At 37.4% G+C, this 21,875-nt stretch overlaps 1 protein-coding gene across 2 annotated transcripts in view; it reads left to right on the plus strand.

Annotated features, from left to right (window-relative positions):
- Positions 1-21,875, plus strand: part of lhfpl6 (LHFPL tetraspan subfamily member 6) — a 56,866-nt gene that overhangs the window by 9,546 nt on the left and 25,445 nt on the right. Inside the window, exons 2-3 of one of the 2 annotated variants that reach the window (XM_084104013.1) lie at positions 428-512; positions 19,649-20,154. In XM_084104013.1, the coding sequence (XP_083960139.1) occupies positions 19,770-20,154 (385 nt within the window). In that variant the 5' untranslated portion in view covers positions 428-512; positions 19,649-19,769. Of the gene's footprint in view, positions 1-427; positions 513-18,120; positions 18,333-19,648; positions 20,155-21,875 lie in introns of those variants that run through there. The other variant, XM_084104012.1, reaches the window with a different exon arrangement.

Raw genomic sequence — 21,875 nt, forward strand, 5'->3', positions numbered from 1 at the left:
GCATAAGATACTTCTTTCAAAAACATAAAAAATCGTACCAACTCAAACGTTTGAACGATAGTGTGTAACTATTGTTTAAACACTAACAATGTCATATCATTGCAACATTCCAGCATTACTGTTTTGTGAGTGTGTGCACTCAAGTGAACTGACTTAGTCATAAACCATCAGACGCGTTAAATGCAACAGTTTTTAAAACATGCATGGTTTCTCAGTGAATCAGGGAATCGCAGCCATTTAAAACCTTGCACGGATGCCATTCCAAGCGCACAGAGAATGAGTTACCCGCAGGGAAGTGAGAATTATTGAATAAGAACAACAAGTTATAATTAGGGGTGTGGACCCGCTTGCTGTAATGCTGTAAAAGATGAGACTCACACTAATAGATACTCTATGTAACATGTTCATTGTATCTTGTGCTCTACAGAGGGATTAAGCACCAGCTGTGAGACACCACCTAATTACCTTACTTGAGCTGTGGATTACACCCAGATGAGAAGGTACTACCAGTGGTAAGAGATCTCACCCCTCTCAGACAGGCCCAGACAGGCCTCCTTCAGACCTGGGACAAAGTAACGAGTATCATACGTCCATCTCTTGGGGTTTGTAAGGTGTTTGCTGTTGACAAGTATGGCTGAGGGTGGTGGTGCTGGGCCTTAGAAGATGTGCTGTGGGTCTTTTGCCAAGGTTTGCATTAACATTATGTGCGAAAGGTTTATTGCATTAGGTATTGTCAGGAACTAACAATGAATTCTTTCACAGCATTTATTCATTTTAGTTAATGTTCATTTCTACTTATTTTACTTGAACAACAATGAACAAATAGTATATTATATTATAATATAAATGCTGTAATAAAATTAAACCTTATTGTACATTTTTATCATAGCTTCTATATGTCCCTAATGCATTTTTAAAATTAAAAAATATATTTGTGTAATACAACAATATATTATAATATAAATGCTGTGAAAATATTTACCTTATGTAAAGCACTTTGAGTATACCTAGAAAAGCACTATGTAACAAATTATTAATATTATAATTATTATTAGTTTGATACCTATTAAAAATTAAACCTTACAGTATTTTAAATTATTACCATTGCTTCTAAATGACCCAAATACATTTTAATAAAATTTACTTTTACACCTTTTGCACAAATGTTGACTTTGTCTTGCTGTGATGTCCAAAAGTGAAATTTAAACCTGAATTCTAAAAAACATTGTTAATCCACTAAGCAAATTGGCTATATTGAGCATTTAAGTCATTTAAAGTAAAAGAAGGACAAAACAAATACTAAGAAATTTATATTTATTTCAACTTTTTACCCAAATTGTTTTGTTGATAATATAATTTGTATTAAATTAGACTGATAAATGAAAAATAGGAGCATAATCACTGGTCTCAGACACTGGACCTCGGTGTATATTATAAGACTATAGCGGATCTACCTGAAGAAGAACATTCACCACTAAAAGGTTATTATGTTTGAGTACTTGTTGCGTTCACTTGGAAAGTAGGTGGGTGGATGTAGCACTTCAGATGCTGTGATATGATGATTTCTCATGTCTGTCTGTCTCCGGCTCTCCACTTTTTTTTTCTTTCCTGAGAACAAAACGTGTCTGTATAAAAGCACTGCTGGATGGAGAGTGAATTAAGCTGAGCCTGCTCTAATGGAAAGGCCAATAATTGCTCTGTCTGTTAAAAGATACAAAGTGGGAAACATGGGGATAAGAGTGTGCCATTGAAAGTGTGAACGGGAATAAAAGGACTAATCATGAGGGGTTTTTTCACAGCCCGAAAATGCTGTGCTAGTTAAAGGTCAATCTTTATTAGTGGGCTAGTTTTAGCTCATGCAGACCTACAGCCCAGTTCATCTCTTCAGAGTGTAATTTGGTCTTTATGAAAAGCAAGAGATATTATTTGAATCAAAGGCCATCTGAAAAAAGGGTACAGTCGATGTAATAAAGCTGTTGCACAATGGTTAATATTCCAGTGTGGAAGGCGGAGATAATGGCATCATGCGGTGTCGCAATAGTTAACGTTACTCAGAGAAATTACCAAAATGGCTTTGATGTGGTGTTCAGACTCTTTGGAAGATGGACATTATTTTCAGATGTCTTTCTCTTTTGCACTCAAAAGTATTTTCTACAAGTTATGACTCAGAAGTGAACACACGACTACAAAACTTTTGGGCCTTGAGCTCTCTGGAAAGAAAGTTGACATTTGCGCTGACGAAGACATGAAAGGATCCTCTGCGTGTTCTCCGCCGTGTCTCTCCGGCCTGTCTGTTGTGGTGTGTTTTGTCTGATCATATTCCGTTGACTGCTGTCTATCCCTTCACTCTCCAGGAAATTGTGTTGAATCTGTGACGCAAGGCCAACTCTCACAAGCTCGTTTTGATTCGATTATGGCTCACCTAATCAAATTTAGGCTTTAATGCTTTTCTCAATTTAATCTTGGCTATCAAAGATGCTCCTCAATTCCTCACTACTGCAACAAGGTTGTGAAACCATGGGCAACGTGCCTTCAAGATGCCCCAGAAAAGAGTTTAAAGTGCCAAATCAGATTCATTTCAGCTAAATGATGAGATGAATCCTGTATTTTAGAAGATGTGTGTGTAACGGTGAATGTGAAGTTTTCTGTATAGGTTTTATGCATTTAATTATGGTCTAGCATTGAACCAAAGGCTTTTCTCAGTAAACTGTTGACCTCTGACTCCACTTAAAGACTTTTTTATTCTCAAAAGATGTGGTCATTTGTGTAGCTCTATCTATTCTCATTAAAATATGTAGTCCACAAATCAACTGTAAGACAAAATAAAGAAGACTGTAAAACAAAATGTAGCTGCGTTTCCATTACCCTTCAGATTGCGCAAACTGAAATTGCGAATTGAAAATACGCCCAATGTAAACACGTCAATTTCGCAAAAACTCCCATTTATCGAAAAAAAGTTTTTACGTTCGCATGAGGTGGTTTTTCAGGCAATTCGAAAAATTAATATTTTTAATATATAATATATATGATATATTAATATATGCAATGGAAACAGTTTTTACGCATTTACAGGTCACCTGACTTAGAAGGCGCGGTGTGTTTGGACAGAATACGAGACGGAGTTCTTTATTGAATCCATAAAAGACAAAAGAATGACAGAAATACTGGATTCTAAACCTCAAAGAAATGCCACAATCAAGACCTCGGAGCAGAAATGAGTGAGAAAAAAACAGAAACACTTCATATGTGCCGCTCACAGTATAGCCTAAGGGTCTTTCCTTGCCATTAATGCTTGGATATATATCACAGCCACGTACCGCACTAGACATTATTATTATTAATGGAAGGGAACGTAGGCGTGTTATCCAAGCATTAATGGCAAGGAAAGACCCTTAGGCTATACTGTGAGCGGCACATATGAAGTGTTTCTGTTTTTTTCTCACTCATTTCTGCTCCGAGGTCTTGATTGTGGCATTTCTTACTAACGTCCTTTGCCATGATTTTTGGAATGACTTATCGCGAGAGGAAAAAATGACGTTTTAGTCACATAACATCGGTTAATGGAAACGCCGTCATTTCGCAATAGTTTTTTTATCGATATTTAGAAAAAATCGCAAAAGTTTTGCGCGAATCTTTAATGGAAACGCGCCTTGTGTTTGAATAGTGTTTGCCTCTTAGCAGGTTTCTAAATAACTAGAATTATAACTTTTTCTGTAAATTTAAGCTTTATGAAACTTTATTTTTTGTTGCATTATTATTAGTATTTTTTCATTATTCATTTTCATTTCAGCTCCCAATTTTAATTGCAAGATAAAGTGCAGCTCCTTTTGTTTTGTTTTTTAAAAGCAGCAATAAATAGACAATTCTCGAAATTCTTCTCGAAATTCTCGTTTCTGAACCAGTGGTCCATGGACCATAGTCTTACTGCCTGGGGGTTGGTATCTAAGTACCATATGTCACATGATATGTTCCAATAAAAGAATAAGCCATGCATATAACTGATTATATGAATGAAAATTGGAGAAGTCAGCTGCCTTTAGTTGTGAATTATACTTGCTTGCATTTGGTCGTCACAAAGAAGCTTTAAATATGGATATTTTCTTACACAAACGCATCGCTTCAGAAGGCCTTTATTAACCCCCTGGAGCCGTGTGGATTGCTTTTACAATGGATGGATACACTTTTTGGGCTTCAAATTTTGGGCTCCCATTCACTGCCATTATAAACCTTGGATTAGCCAGGACATTTTTTTTTTATATAACTCGGATTGTATTCGTCTGAAAGAATAATGTCATATACACCTAGGATGGCTTGAGGGTGAGTAAATCATGGGGCAATTTTCATTTTTGGGAATGAAACTATCCCTTTAATGATGTTAATGAGTCGATTTTGTTCTGGGGGTTCAATAGTTCTGTAGTTCAAATATGATGGGGATCCAGAAAAAGGTTGAGATTCACTGTTCTAAAGAACATGGTAATAGTTTGTTGTTAAACCTAAAAAAGTTCTCTCATCAGGCTGCAAAACCCATAATAATACAGTGACTCGAATCGTGAGTTGTTGACTCAGTTTATTTCACTGGGGTTGATGGGAGACACTGCAGACAGGTCCACAGCATGAAGCAGGCATGTGGTGTTTAGTAATGGAGCAGAACGGAGCTGTGTAAAACAGAAAGCTCCCTTATAAACTTTCTGGAGAGACGCTTTTAGCTGAAGCGCCGCAACTTAAATGCGATTAAGGTCGACGAAAATATGATTTCAGACGGGGGTCTCGCCACTGAAGAGTGTCTCTTTCAGCTGTTGAAAATAAACTGACCCATAATCAGATTTCAGCTGTAATTAACATTATGCAGCGGTTGAAACCACCGAATCCTATTTTGCACAAATGATTTTAAAATGCACCAAATAAAGGCTGCAGAGAGTGGCTGTGGATCCAGAGGAGTGATTCGTGGGCCAGTGCTGCTGGGACACAAGCCAGGGCCTGATCAACCCTGGCTGGGTCACCTGAGAGAGTGTGATGTTGAAAGACCCAAAACACATGATGACCTCAGGAATATCACTGAAGTTGTGTCCCAGCGCAGGATTATTAAAAGAGCCAAACACCAGCTTTCTTTGGCATGTGGCTCTGTTTTACTTGGTGTGGGCCTGGGTGTGTGTAAGAGAATACCTGAAACACATCATGTGCACCAAGCTTCACACAAATATGGGAAGATGGGCGAGTGTAATGGGCCAAACTAAAGATCCACACTGTAAAAAAAAGTTGCTGCCTTAAATTTTTTAAGTACAATCAACTTGGATGTTCAAGTCATGTCAACTTAAATTAGATTAAACTGACTTAAACGAAGAGTTGAATCTTGAAAATTGCTTAACTTATTATGATGAGGTAAAGCAATGTAAAATCATGTTTTCATAACTTGTTGATCGTATAATTTTACAGTGCAGTCTCTCTAAATCTGTCATTATTCAGGAAAGCTCCCGACAGAGCTTCCAGTGCAGCGCTGCTATTCACTGCTATTCAAAAATGAATTAAAATATTGATTTTAGTTTAAATGATTTTATAATCTTCCCTGTATATTATCTTAGAGCTTCCACTTAGAAAAAAAATGTCTATCATAATGTACAAAACAGTCGGCACTAAGGAACAAGAGGAACACTGCAAAAAAAAAGAAAAGATTTGTGTAGGCTACTTATTATTTATAGTAAAAGCCGTAAACTGACAGTCCCAGAAATCCTGTGTGACACTTCATAATTGTGTTTGCTATAAGTTATATACATTAGGGTTTTATGTTACATTTTGTTTTAAATTAATGTTTTTTTGGCATTATTTTAGTGTCATGTGATGGTGTTATTGTTTTGTATGACACTGTGTGCACCTTCTATATATATTAGGTATTTAGATATTATTTACCTCAATTTTTTTTTTTTTTCTCTTTACCCCCTGTGTTACTTTGGTGGTTGTCAGGGAGGTATTAAACAGATTTTAGCAGTGTGGCCTTGCTAATTCAGCAGAAAAGGGCTGTTTGATTGACCGGTTTCAAACTAATTTCTTTGTTTACCATGTTTTGTGTTAAAGGACTTCTGTTTTGATATGTATTTTCTGTTTCTGTTTCACTTCCTGTGTTCCTGTTTGCCACTGTTTCCATTGCTGCCATGTTTGCTTCCATAGTTACCCTTGTTTGTTGCCATAGCGATTCATGACCTTCACCTGTGCCTTGTTTAGCCTCTTGTTTGATTATTGTCAGCCTTGTTTAGATATATTTCTTGTTCTGTAAAAATTACGTTTTTTTTAATAGTGTGCAATAATATTAATGCTGAAATCCTCTGATGATTTTCAATACTCTCAATTACTGAGACGCAAGACAGCACCATTTGCGTTTGTATAAAAGACCACTGTGTGATAAACAGTTTGCCACTGATAGGCCATGGGAAATCTAGTGAAATATCTGACTGCTAAATTTCTTCCCTGACCAATCAGAATCAAGTATTCCAGAAAGCCATGTTATGAAATGAGACAAAGTTGAGGAAATGTTTTTAAAAAAGAAACCTAAAACAGATCACAGGACTGCCTCGCAGAGATTTCATGGCGACGTTGTCTTGTAAAATGTCATTTTCTTAAACCCATAGGGAACATTGTAGCTTTGCTGATAATAAAAACCAAATTTACTGACAGCTTTTAAAAGCTACTCAATATTTGGGCAAAGCTTGTTTCCATCTCTACGTTCCAGCTAAATCTATCTAAAAGCCTAACAAATATAGGTTTAAATAGATGAGGACTAAACTGCAACCATGTCTAACGCTTTCTTCTGTACTTGCGTGTCATCAGTTAACTGAGAAACACATTTTAAACATATGTAACTTTTTTTCCTCCCAAGAAATACAGACTGTGTATAATATTCACAGACAGACACTTTATTGTAAGAACTTTGTCAAAAAGGGAAAAAGTGTAAATTTAGGTTAGGTTGGTTGGAGTGTCTGGGTTTGAAACTTGTGAAGTGGCTTTATAACAGCACAAATTGTGTGATTTACATAGCTGTTAAAAATCAAATGTGGCCAACAGGCACACGTCTGACATATTCTTTTCAGCTTGTCAGCATGTTTCAGAAGAGATGGAACAAAGGGAGGTTCCCTTTGACTATGTGAATTCCCCTTTATAATTCTCAAGCTGGTTTGACAGATCATACTCTGAAGAGTAGGTTCCAGAGTGTTTTTTCTCTGAACTGAGGTCTTGCTTTTGAGGGAATCAAAAGCATGGTCAATTAGGGGTAAATTTTATGGCTAATTGAACAAACCATGCTAACAGAACTCACTAAAAAAATTGCCTGCCACCTTGTTGAAATAAGTCATATGACAAACTCTTGTTTGTCTTCATATACACCAAAAGTGCACTAGATCAGCAATATCCCATCCATCTCAGTGTGAGGTCTGCAGCACAAAATGTAAAACCAAGTACTGCGAGTACCAATGAAGCATCAATTTTGAAGCTCAGCAAGTGATTTTTCTGTCCTACTTTCTAACTCTTCCCTTTAATGCAGGCAAATTAAGTCTGGCAGGCTCTTTTGGCCAATTAAAGAGTGTAGCGTGACAGGAGATGAAAGCGCTCTGGTCTACTTTCAACATGTGCAGCACTGTCCATTGCCAGATATATGGCAACATTTTAAAGACCCCATCAAAATTGGCTTTTAGTCCACATATGTTAGCTTTAAAATCATCTATATGGTAGTGTACACCTAGTTCAAAAATGTTATCAAGTGGAAAAAGTTACCCTTCAGTATATGCAAAAATGCTGATGACTCATCCCACACTACACAGATTTTTGTCCAATCAAATGCACTTTAGAATGAGAACGTCACTACTACGAAAACAGTACTTGCAACCAATTAGCAAGTAGCACATTACATTTCATGACTGTGGTATACAGTAGGATCATTGACTTCCTTAGATGTCCACCTAAACTTCCTGTTTTAATAGGAAATGGCTGCGTCTGAAAGCTTAAAATGGCTGCCTTAGGAGGATGCATTTTCATAGGGTGCTTCTCATTTCTTATTTGTGCATCCTCGTTTCCTTTCCTCGCTTCCTTTCCTCGCGTCTCAGCTCCGCCCCCTGTAGGATGCGAGGGAAGGCTGCAAGGAAAAGACGCGAGAATGGAGGATTCGAATGTAACTTTTTTTTATACATTGGAATACTTGATCACTCAAGCGTCATCACGTCATCAGCAGCGCTCAAAGGATCTGCCCTTATGTTGTTGAAGTTTGTTTAAGAAATTCATAATAAATAATAATAAAGCAAGATACCCTGTTGAAATATGTGAGATGTGTGGTTTATATAAACTGCAAAGGTAAAGTATAAATTAAAATGATTGTGACCGATGTGAAGGGGGAGGAGAATTTAGACGTGCGTCACGTTTAAGTCGATAAAACTCTTCCGCATAGGATACACCTGTGTATCCTCGTTCATGACTCCTCAGGAAGCCTCCTAACTCCTCGATCCTCGACTCCTCGCGGTGCAATTAGAGAATTGAGATGTCCTTCAAGATGGCTGAGCTCGATCGGTTTCCGGGTCATAGGATGGAGGACGGAGGAGCGAGGAGACGAGGAGGGATATTGAGAAGCACCCATAGTATGAGTATGGGTGGTATGAATGAAATTCAGGCATACTACCAATACCACTACTAATGCAACAGCATTGTGAACTTTTGTACAGATGCGTTTGGTCATTAACGTTTAAATGCATCATTGTGCAAATTGCAAAACTCATGAGGAAAGTTCTCCGCATGAAAAAACCATGACTGCCAGATCTGTCACCTTTTAACTGTGACAAGATGATTGACAGGGCAGTTTAAATGGTGACAGGATGTACATAACTAAGCGACAGAGCTGTGCAATTATAACATAGTATGTTCCAAAGCTTGCCTACTCTTTTGCTACACACTCAAAAGTATTTACTTTTTCTTCACAAAAACAGTACATACTTTTAGGGCATAAACACTGACGTCAAGGCTGTCAGTGTCAATGCCTAAGTGAAATTGGGACGCAGCACATCTCTGGTACTACATCCGCCATGTTGTTACTGTCAGGTGACCTACCAGCGTCAGTTGCGTCGCTTTACTTCCATTCATAAATCCCCTCTCGTGGCCTCACAGGATAGTAAAGTGTCCATCAGTGCACTTCAGAATCTCTGTGGAAGTAGTATGTCATCCAGGCACTTTTCACGTACTGTTTTTCGAATACTATGGCTGCATCCGAAATCGCATACTTCCCAACTATAGTAGGTGAAAAACAGTATGTGACAAGAAATATGTCCAAATTCACAGTACTCATAAAAAGAGTAGACAAAAAGTACCCAGATGACCTTCTTCCAGCGAGATTCTGGTGTGCATACAATGGACACTTTTCTATCCCATGAGGCCACGGGAGAGGATTTATGAATGGCAGTGATACAACGTAACTGAAGCTGCTATAGGTTACATGATAATGACAACATGGCGAATGTAGTACATCCAGATTACAATCATTCACACACTCAAACTATATAGATCTTACTTTTGTAGCAGTCGTGGAGTAATTACTTATTCAAAACAAGTGCCTACTCAAGAAAGTATGCAATTTGCGATGCAGCCAATGTATTCAGACATACTACTCTTTTGGCTTAGGCTACTGTTTTTTGCATACTATATTGTTGTCACAATTATGTTCTGTCTTGTCTGCACCTGTTCTTGTTAGTCCCTGATTAGTTAACCTTCATCCACCTGTGTCTAGTTAGTTCACTCGTTTACCCTGTGTATATATTCTCCCCGTTCAGTCCCTTGTTGGTTATTGTTTGTGTTGTTGTTGATTGGTGGTCAGTTTTCCACTTTTGATGTCATGTCTAGTGAGAAATTGCTATTGAATTAATTAAATATTCGTTTAGTTATCACCAAAGCTCTCCCTATTTAACTGTAGATCATTAAACCGTTACGCTGCCTAAGTCTGTCTGAAATCAGTTAAGGTACCTTCGCACACAAAGCCTGGCTGCAAAGTAATTGCCTGAGAAGGCAGCGAGGCAACAAGTCAGCTGCCTAAGATTTCGGAGTCGGACACAGCCAATATGTCAGCACAATCTGTGGAAAGCTGTATCCCACAATTGACCTTCGATTTCCTGTGACAAATGATCATCTGCAGATTTTAACAATCCTTCTTTTACTCATTATTTGATCAGACTGCCAAAATTGTATTAAATATTGAATATAATATGCACCCATCATCAGTTGTGGAGATGTAAATTAAGCTAATTACATTTATAACAAAGTTTTGTTAGAAAAAAAAAATTCTGACTGTCTAGTGATTTATTTGTTTTTTTCTAACATAACTTCGTGTTATAAGGTATGAAATAAGTGAAAATGAAAAGACAGTGAAGGTCAAGCTCTTTTAATTAGATTTGTACATTCAGAAACACGTCTTTAATTCATGCTGTGCTCAATTATCTGTGCAGTTAAAACGCATAGAGATCCATCTGAAATGATGTAATAAATTGTACACAGTTAGTTCAGAAGTGTTTTAAATAACAGTTTGTGTTGCAAGAGACCCTTAGCGCCCTTTAACTTCAATTACATCTCCACAACTGATGGTGGATGTATATTATATTCAATAATACAATTTTGGCAGTCTGATCAAATAATGAGTCAAAGAAGGATTGTTTAAATCTGCAGATGATCATTTGAATGGCAAAGGTCAATGGCAAATTGCATTGTGGGATACAGTATTCCACAGTGTCCTCAGATTTTATGCTAAAAGACAAAAAATATATGCACATTCAAGACAAACAACTTCAATTGCAATTTTAAAACTGACAAACTAATCTAAAAGTAAAAGGACAATTTTGTTTAACCAAATTAGCATACTGTGTAACGTATAATACTATATACTGCAGAGGAAGTATTTGTAATATGGTAGTGCACTATTCCATGCTACTCCATGACAGGCAGGGTTGATAACAAGTCCCACAGCGCCACCTACTGTGTTTCAAGAGAAAAACTTGCCTCTGTTTATATTGAATTAATGCTAAAGATCTCCCTCTAGTGGACTGAGTCCACATTCACTGTTTAGTTGCCATTTTAGCAGATTTTTTTTTGTTGTTGACACAAGCAAGGTTCGTCTTTGTCAACACGCACAATAATTTTTGCATAAGTAGGCTAATATACCATGATCGAGACCATCACTTTTCAGAGAAGAGCTATTAGAATAACATAACTCACCCAGCACAGGGTAATAAATACATTTCGTGTAGGTAGAAAATGATATAGCAGGGGGCCCAGCTGGAGACTGTATTTAATGAGTTATATTTGATGCAACCGAGAAAGGTTTTATTGCTGCTTGCTTGCGGCTGTCGACTCGACAGAGAAGTAAAGTGGCAAGAGCAAGGGGATAATGGCTAGATGAGTTTAAACTAAATCACAAAATCATGATAGGACACAATGAATCAACTCATGCCTGTTTGCTCAAAGCAAACACATTTTTGTCATTTTGCTGCCACTTATACTGGTGTGTCTTGCTTAAAGGTCCCGTATTATGCCCATTTTCACAAGATGTAAAATAAGTCTCTGATGTCCCCAGAGTGTGTATGTGAAGTTTCAGCTCAAAATACCCAACAGATCATTTTTTACAGCATGTTTAAAATAAATTGTCATTTTTGGGGGCTCAGAAAAACGCGCTGTTTTAGTGTGTGCCCTTTAAATGCAAATAAGCTGCTGCTGGACGACCCAGGGGGCGGAGCTTCATGAGCTCGCGCTCAGTCTCTCAGGATAATTTCATCTCACGGAATGATGATAATATCAGAAACTCTCAGTAACAGTGTTAATTTCGAGTCGGACAATAATGCCTACAGAGTCAGAGTGCTGTATAGAGATGGAACAGGTATAGTTTAGTAGTTTAATTACGGTTATTATAACGTATTTGTCATCTGCTTGTATGTATCCATTATTTATTAATAGCCTACAAGTCTGCTGTCTGAATGATGATCAAACATATACTGATGAGTTTAATAAAGTTTATTGTACATCACACAAAAGATGAAGCGTCAGTTTTACTTCAGAAAATCACTGTAAGAGCTGAGTAAACACAGTAAGTTATAAGAAGTGCGCAAGTACATAAACGAATTTCGGTAGAGTTGAGGGAGCATTCCTGTGGGCGGAGGTTAGTCAAAAAACTGTTCTACTGACGTCATTAAAGAAGGAAGTAGAGGGATGTAGTCCAAACGGGCCGTTCGATGTAGGCGACTTCTGTTAAATAAAATATCTCGCTTGGCATTGAACTTTGAGCTTTGTAATTTTACAGATATTATTTATGCTCTAACAGCAACATTACACACTAACTAAAGTTTGAAACATGGGATCACGAAGAACGGGACCTTTAAGCTGAAATAAACTTAGGCTATGTCAGGATCTTGTTTTATATATTTCAGTGGCAATGGCAGTAGCACAGGCATGAGCGCAGGGGTGATTTGAGGAAACATGGAGCTGGATGTGCATCAAAAAGCATGAGTTCTACGAGAGGGCCATTTCCTGGATGGAACGTAGCCTACGTCAAGCAATAAAACCGTCTGCCCAGCTGCATGTTTACCTCCCTAAAAGGCTTGATGTTTTCAAGTGAAACTTTTCATTTATTCTTGGGATACTTGTATGGACGAGGAAGAAGAATGAGGCTTGTTGGCCCATCTATTTTTTTTACTACTTTGAAGTAGTGAGCATTAAAAGAATAAGAAATGCTGTTATTTCAATAATTTATGATGCTGCTTTAACATGATTCAATACAACTTTATCCTGGTGAAGCTTTTTATGCGAATCTTTGAGATATTTGTGCGCTTGGTTTAAATGGTCTTTAGCTGTAATGTTTGTAATCCATTTAATCTTTTATTAGGCCTAAACTAGTATTACAACATTCTACATTAAATATTAATATACAATATAATTCATATATTGGGATGGGTATTATATTTTATTATGTAAAAATATAGAATAATTATCACATTTATCTATACTTTAGATTAAAGGGTTTCAACTTCTGGGTCTGTTCTGATAGTGTCAGCAGGGAATCATCAAAAAAAAAAGAAAAAAAAGTGGGATTAAATAGGGAGGAAAAAACACTTCCCATGTCTTTTTATTTCTGGCCTCAAAACATGTGCGTCCAATCAGACTCCTCAGTTTTTCATCAAGGATTTTTTTTTATTACTTTTGTGCGGTTAAGAATTTTGATATTGAGTTGTGTAACGACTTGATGCCAAATGTAAAATCTGGATCCTGAAGCAGAACTAGATGGAACACAGGCTCCCAATCTTTACAGCAGTGGCCCACTAGGGGTCCTCAGTAAACTTCTGCAAGACATAAAAAGGATTTTAATTAAGAAAAAATTAAATAAAGTAACAAACCACTAAAATGCAGCATCCAAAGTGACATCAAACTAATTACTCTGGAGAAAAATCTGGAACTTCCCAAGCAAGAGCACAATGACTGACTTTTTTAATCTAATGAATGGGGTTGCAAAATGACATGGTTGCCATCTACTAATTGTATAGGCTTGTTCATGGCTAAGCCAAGTAAGTAGCTACCTTGAGATTTATTGTCAGGTGGTGTGTTTTTTTTTTGTTTTTTTGCGTTTCTCTCTGAAAAAACAACACATGCTCCTTGTAATTACATTTGGTCTGATGAAAAGTGGAAAAACAACTGAACAATTTAAAATGCAAGAACATCTATAGGTCATACATTTAATCATTTCTAAACTGTTTGCTTTCTAGACGTGTTAGAGATGTAACTCAAACTGGGGGTGGGGGATTTAATCAAAACTATCTAAATTTATGTTCTGAAGATGAACGAAAGTCTTACGGGTTTGGAACGACATGAGGGTGAGGAATTAATGACGGAAATTAAATTTTTGGGTGAACTATATCTTTAAAGGATGGTGCTATAGTGTCACAGAAGTTACACACTTCAGTTATAATTGAATGAAGGATGATAATTAAAAAGGAGAGGGATAAAAGAAAATTGTTATCTTTATTCATTACATTCATCACTGACATTTAATTAGAAAGCAAACAGAAGTTCTCTATAAGCTAAAAAGAGACTACAGGGAGAAGCATAGGGTGTTAAAGTGTGAAAGTCAATTTGAGCGCTATGTGTTATGTGTTCTCTGTCCCTTTCTCCTTCACAGAGTGCTGTGTTTGCATTTATGATTTGTGTTGTGAGGTTTATGGCTGAGACTTCTGGAGGGTGAATAACAGAACCTCTTTCTGATTCATTCACTCACTCAATGTTGCCCTTTCCCATCATCTCCACCCCTCTACCCCTGATCAGGCTCAAACAAGGTATCATCCTTTGTTCTTCATGACTCCTTCTGTGTGTCATTTGTGACTTCACAAATCTGATTGGGTGTCATTTACACTTGGCCAAATAATAGGTTTCTGCACTTGATGTAGCCCAATGTGAACTAAAAACATCAGGTAGCCCAAATTGCTTTTATGATTGCGATATAAAATGCAACAGCTGTTATGTGCCACATTTTATTTTGTGCTCCCAAACGTACTTCCATATATGTTGACATTGTTCCATTTGGGAAGGGTAACAATTAACGTATGTGGCCTCCTGAGGTGGTTTGAATGATCGCATTGGTATCGAATGCGACTTGGAGAGCATTTACACTGCATGCAGCATAAATGCCTTCTTCTTAATCTTGGCTCAACTCAGTGAAGAAGGGAAGGACAATGGCAACCACTATAAAATGACTTTCGTTGTCAGTCTGAATGACAAATTTCTTACAGGGAGACTGTACTGTCTTCAAGTATTCACAGTAATGAGGTAAATGTGTGGGTAACTGTGAGATCTCATTAACTTCTCTTGTGAGATTCTTCATCATTAGCAGGTAACAGTTATGGTGTCTCCGTGGATCACATTTGTCAGTTTAAGCAACATGGTGCAACTACACCACACAAAGACAGACTATTTAACATTCTTATGAAGTTTTGACAGCTCATAACCACTTGTGCGTGGCTTGGGAGAGGGAATAATTATAATGGTCGGGTTTTGATGAGTGTCTTTGCTCTCCCAGGTCGCAAACTGCCATCAAAGTCAGATGCTCCATATTGAACATGGGTAACAAGGTCTCAGTTCACACCTACAAAATCCAGATGATATCATTTATGAGGATGGTAAATGTCAGCCTGGCACTAAATTAACTACTGTCATATACATCTGTGACATGCAGGTATAAATTCTATTGAACTGAACACACATCTGGGTTTACTGGGTTCACTGAATATTGAGCTGAAATCAGATCAGTCAGGTGGAAAGCAATATGGCTTCTGCAAATTGATTTGGTGCTCAAGTAATCATAAGAGCTAATGAAGCAATAACTCTAGCAGGACACAAATATCATAAGTTAAAGTTCTTTAAATTTATGAGCTGGTAAATGCATTTTATTGTGTTTCCTACACAGCACCCCATTACTAATAGCCAAAGTCAGTCATGTGGGGTGTTTATTTAAATATTACACTGAAGATTCATATAATTGTATTATTATTGTTTATTCATTGTTTTATTATTATTTTATTATAAAATATAGTTTGTTAATTATTAATAAAATCAAGATTTTAGGAGGCAAAGATTATTTTAGGATGGCAAGATTGAAAATTGAACGTAGGCTGGGCATATGCAGTTCAAATAATAATCGAATACAGATGGAAATTTGTTGCATACAGATTTTAATTGATTTAATATGCTAAACAGAATAATATCATGCTGTGAGGCTGGTAAGTGAAATATTGCACCTTTTTCTTTATGTCGGTGCAATTAAAACCACCAATGGGAGCAGCATCACAAAGTGTGTGTGAGTAACATTATTCAGTGGTAAGGGGGAAAAACATCAAGCAAACATATGGTCACAAACACTTCAATGATCTGAATGCAGAGCCAGATGCAAAAGAGTTTTACAGAAATTAGTGTGGTGTTTTTCTGTAGGATCATGGTCCATTGAGAAGCTAAATGGTCCGTCTATCTAAAAGGCTTCATGCAGAGATTCAAACAGACCTGAGTTGAACAAACTGAATGAGAGATCAGAGGATTGACTCAGAGGAGGAGATTGAATCAGAGGAGACTGCTCAAATTGTGCTCTCTCTAACGTTCGATTGAGAGATTTCCACTCAAAGGCAAGTTCTGGTTGAAGTGTGTAGGAAATACATCCCACTATAGAAGTCATAAGTACCCCATAACTAATCATTGGACAGACACTTGCAGACCAGATCTTTAAACACTAGGCTATATCACAGTATACATATCAAATAAAGTAGTCTTTCAGTCTGGATATTTAATGCGCAAGATGCGCTTTCTATGAATTCTGCATGACTGCTTACGGCTGCATCGCTTTACACAAGGGAAAGAAATAGAGATGGGCTCCCCCAATTTGCATTTCTCATCAGGGTCAGAACTGCTTTAACATGCAGCAGATCTCTGATGTTGCTTTTGGTTCATAATAAAATGCATGAAACAGCAGTGAAGATATTGAATACTAAAACATCATTACGGCCACATTAGCCAATGCCACCAGAGAGACACTGCTGATGAGAAATAACACGGCAGGATGGAAATTATAATAATGGATCAAGAAGAGGTGCTGACAGTGTACCCTCTCCTCTGTCGGTTCCTGAAGGTCATTGCTGCCCTCAGAACCGTTTTGATAAACATCAGTTTTTATGTGCCGTTTAGGCATTGTGACAGCATACATGTGACTGATGCTAGCTAGCCTAGCTTTTAAAACTCAGCAGTTTGCATAAATGTTTCTCAGATTAAAAGGTTAGTTCACCCAAAAATGAAAATTCTGTCATTAATTACTCACCCTCATGTCGTTCCAAGCCCGTAAGACTTTCGTTCATCTTCGGAACGCAAATGAAGATCTTTTTGATGGGACCAGCGGTCAGCATAGAGAACGCACGGCAAGAGCGCGCAAGTGGTTTTTCAGAATACTCAGTTCTCCTGTTATTTCAGTGTTGCATTTGACTTATGCTACTCTGAATAATGCCTGAACTTCGTATTTTGAGCACTTCTTGCGTTGTTTTTGCCTCTTCATGATGACTCGCTTAATTTAGTCCTAATTTGTAAGTCGCTTTGGATAAAAGCATCTGCTAAATGACTAAATGTAAATGTAAATGTAAATCTGAGAGCTTTCTGTCCCTCCATAGACAGCTACGCAACTGAAACTTTGACATTTCAAAAAGTTCATAAAGAGATAGTAAAACTAATCCATAAGAGACCAGTCCAAAAGAGACTCGATTGGTTTATATGATGAAGAGATTTAATTTAGTCTTTTATTCACATTTAAACATTGATCAGTGAACAGAAACAGAAACTCAACCGATGCTGCTTGACGCCAAAAACAAACCTCATTGGTTCTTGCTGAAGCTCAAACATGCTGCGTAACACGAGAACAAACCTCATTGGTTCTTTAGGGAGCTCAAACTGCTGCATAACACGAGAATGAACCTCATTGGTTCTTGCTGAAGCTCAAACGTGCTGCTTAACACGAAAATTAACCTAATTGGTTCTTAAGGAAGCTCAAATGTGTTGCGTAACATGAGTATGAACCTCATTGTTTACTGCTTCAAGTAATTCAAATTTTCCAACTCAAAAGAAGATTCGTTCTTCAATCGCACAGTTGATGCGGCATTTGCGCAGCAGACATAATAGAATATTTTATCTAAATTATGCATTTTATGTAAACTGGAAATTGTATTGTTGCTTTTTAATTTTATGATTAAAATCGTCATATAGTTAATTTCATAAATTATTGTTAATGTTTATCCTTAAAAATTTGTATTTTGTGAAATTAAGCCTAATTATTGTAGGCTACCACATATAGGGTATAAATCACCTATTTGTCCTGAAAACATTTGTAACCTGATATATTTTTCACCATAGTTGCTGGAGCCACCGTACTTCGTTTCTACTCTTCCACGGAACACCGAATGACAATAATTTACTGCTTTGACTTTGACGAGGGACTTTGAGAGAGCGCGCGGCAGCCGGGCGGAGTCTGGGAAACACAGCATATTGTCAGACCAGCCCCTGGGCGGAGGATCTGGAGATTGATGCCTCCGCTTGCGCTTTCCTACTCCGTTTTAACACTCGGTTTAGTCCCGGGCGGAGACGTGCATGTGCTCGGGCAGTGAGTGGACTGTAGACGCCAGAGTTAAAGACTTCAGGGACGCTCGACCCAGGACAGGATAGAAGCAAACAGACAGCATACGCCACATTTTTTCGTGTTTTATGCTCTTTAGTTGTTGAAAACAAGTGGAATCGGAAACAGTGAACGACACAGACATGTAAGATATCTATTGCATGCTTAAATCAGTTTCTGACTCACTTTTGGACTCTGGTTCTACATGACAGCTCGACCTAATGTTTTCCTTTATGTTTACATCCCACATGGTTATGGATAGATGACTCATAATGTGTCCATTAACTTTTTTTTTCTAAAAATCAAGATTTTAGGTCAAAATGAACGCATGAGGAAAGTGTATGTGCTTTACCATTTTAAATCTCCTCTTACTTACGCTCGTTTTTTTAAGTAGGCTAATTTTAAATGGCCCTGACGTGTGACATATTTTAAAACTACAAATATCACATGTAGTCTCTCCATTAATATGAAGTCATAAAATGTATAATCTATTATGCTAATAAAATGAGCAAAATTCCGTATAAAATTATGTTAGATTGAGTAGCTATGCATGTTACACACAATGTCAACATCCTAAAAATATTTTATGTCCGCAACTAATGTATATACATATTATTAGGTGTGAAAATGTAAATTGTAAACACACTCTTCATTCATTTAAATACCATAATCCAGAGTTTTGAGTCTTAAAAGTATTTTGTTGCCTGGATATTGTATTTTTGTCTTATTGGTGACATTTTATTCAATAATGCATTTAATAGTTTAAGTCTGTTCATTGATCTCTTATATAGAAAACTACCTCAGACTACCCCATTTTAGTAATGAGTAGTAATCATGCATGACTGGAAAAGTCAATCAAAAATCTATAATTTCCTGGGTTCTCAGAAGTGGAAGTCGTCATAGTTGGGTAAACTTCTATAATGGTAAAAGAGAGATGACAGCAAATATATATTTTTTTGTATTCCCATTTGCTTCAACAGCAAATGAAAAAATCCATGATAGTGTTTCCACGACTCCAAAAGACAGAAAAATATAGAGAGATTGATTACAGCAATCTGAACAGAGAAAATTATGTAAAATTTGCCATTATACTCCCTGAGCTGTTGTACAGTAGAAGAACCCTAGCAGCAGCGTTAATTAGTTTTTTTGTCATTTACTGTCGGGGTAATATAACACAAAGTATAGTGTAAAAAAATGTATGTTAACATTTTTAAAAATTAAAACATGAAAAACTTTACTACAGTTGAGATGTTGATAACTGTGGAAACGCATCATCACAGTCTCTGAAAAGGGTTCATTGATCAAAATGTTTGGGTGACAAACAGGCATGTTTACCTATGTTTAATGCACATATGAAAGTGAACAGGTTTCAGTAACCTTTATGCAATTTGAAGAGCTTTGTTGTCACCTTGGATTTATGACTTTTTACTGATGTTCCCACACTTTTTACTATTTCCTCAGGTGTAACCGAGCAGGAAGACATCGGGAGGATCTGGGCCGGTGGGCTTAGGAGCTCTGCATGTGCACAACCTAAAATCAAGTGTCTTTTGCATCTGAAAGCTTTTAGTTTGAGCTGAGCGTGATGGCATCCAGTCTTACATGTGCAGGTGTGGTATGGGCCCTGTTGTCCTTCCTATGTGCAGCCACATCTTGCGTAGGCTTCTTCATGCCATACTGGCTGCTCGGGTCACAGATGGGTAAGTCAGTGTCATTTGGAACATTCCGGCGCTGTTCCTACCCCGTAAGGGATGAAGCTCGTGGTGGGACGGTTATGTTGGAGCAATGTGGGCGCTATGCCTCCTTCCAGGGCATCCCGAGTCTGGAATGGAGGATCTGCACAGTGGTGACGGGGACAGGCTGCGGACTGCTGCTCCTGGTGGCTCTCACAGCAATGATGGGATGCTGTGTTACGGATCTAATCTCTCGCACCATCGGACGAGTGGCAGGAGGGATACAGTTCGTGGGAGGTGAGTCCAATTACAAGGACCTTGACTGGAGATTCATTGGATGGGTAAATGGATAAATGGTTGGATGAATGGATGTATTAGTTGCCTGAATGAGACTGAATTGAGAGATAATTTTGAATAATGAATAATTGAATGGACAACTGTCATATTAAGTGGTTATAGATTGACATACTAGCCATGATGATAACTCTGCCGATATTTACTTTGAGTTTATCGTCCTGTAATATAAATAAAATGTAATTAAATTAAATGATAAAAAAATAGCCTAACATTTGCTTATATAATATAATATAATAGAATTATTATAAAAAAATTGTCTAATTTCAGATTTATACCAATATTGGATTTATATCGGCCACCCCACTTTCTGGTTAATTGGTATCGGCATTGGTCGGCTACTAGTTTTCTGTGCATTTATTGGTTGGATGCATAGATGGGTTGTCAGTATATTAATATTTTGATAAATGGATAGTCAGATGAAACACTGCAACTTTGCAAACACACACTTCCATTTGCTTTCTTCCTAGACGTACTTAGCAACTCCTGAGAGGGAACACATCCTCTTAGTGAAACTCAGTGTGCTTGTTTTGACATTCGGTCGCTACGATTCGTGTCATCCTGTGAAGAGAGGAGCCTGTGACCTCTTGCTGATTTGGGCAAAGACACCAAACTTACATCCTGGTGAAAATCAGTTTGAGTTTGTTTGTTAACCGAACAAATGGTGAAAAGCAAACAAGAGTTTCCTTTCATGTCTTTAGTACTGTTTAGACGGGATTGGTTTGCCAAACGACGATTGAGTTACAATTGTTAACACAGAATATCTTATGATTTCATACTGATTTCGGACGGGGTGTGGGCATATTATGGAACATTTGGTAAAATTATAAAATAAGTTATATACGTTATTATGTGTATAATTAAAAGCATAGTTCATCCAAAATTTGTAATTCTCTCATCATTTACTCTACTCACTAATCTACTCACAAGATATGTTGATGGCTTATGTCGTAGTGTTCTTTCTTTTGTCCATACCATCATGTCCATAGACTTTCATTTTATGAAATAAACATCCTTTAAAAGTCGTACAGGTTTGGGCCGACATGAGGATGAGTAAACGTTAATAGAATTTACAATTGTTTGGTGAACTGTCCCTTTAAGAAAAGGAAGTCATTAAAGTAAGAATCATACCTGATGCTTCTACTACAGTGGCCTTTCTGATCAGTTTGTGATTGGATTTTTCTTTTTATATCGGATGCAATACCAGCAGTACTTGAACCGCCAACTGTTATTTTACCCAGATGGCAAGCTGAAGTCAGCCGAAAGGTCTAAATCCATCATGAAGACTCACCAGGCAGTGAAACGAGAAATGTAAGCTTTAATTATGGCATTCACCAAAGGTCAAAGCAAATGAGGAGAAGAGTTGTGAAAAATAATATACTGTAATCGCACACATTCCTCTCCGGATGGTATTCGATTTCTCACAGGACCCCGGCATTAGCTGAGAAACTTAAATCGCTCAGTAATTTATACAGAGGTTATATGAGGGGGGAACAGACTTGTTCAAACGTCTGTGAAGAACAAATTTACCTGACCTCCTTGGGGAGAACTAGTCAAATATGGCCAAAAGCCAAATAAGCTTTTAATGGTCAAGAAAATGGATGTGCCTTGCAAATGCAGTCTTGCTCACACACACAGGTAGAAAAAGAGCAGGTTACACAGCA

This window comes from Abramis brama (assembly GCF_963993115.1).
Source record: "Abramis brama genome assembly, chromosome: 25".
In the NCBI taxonomy this organism is placed as follows: Eukaryota; Metazoa; Chordata; class Actinopteri; order Cypriniformes; family Leuciscidae; genus Abramis; species Abramis brama.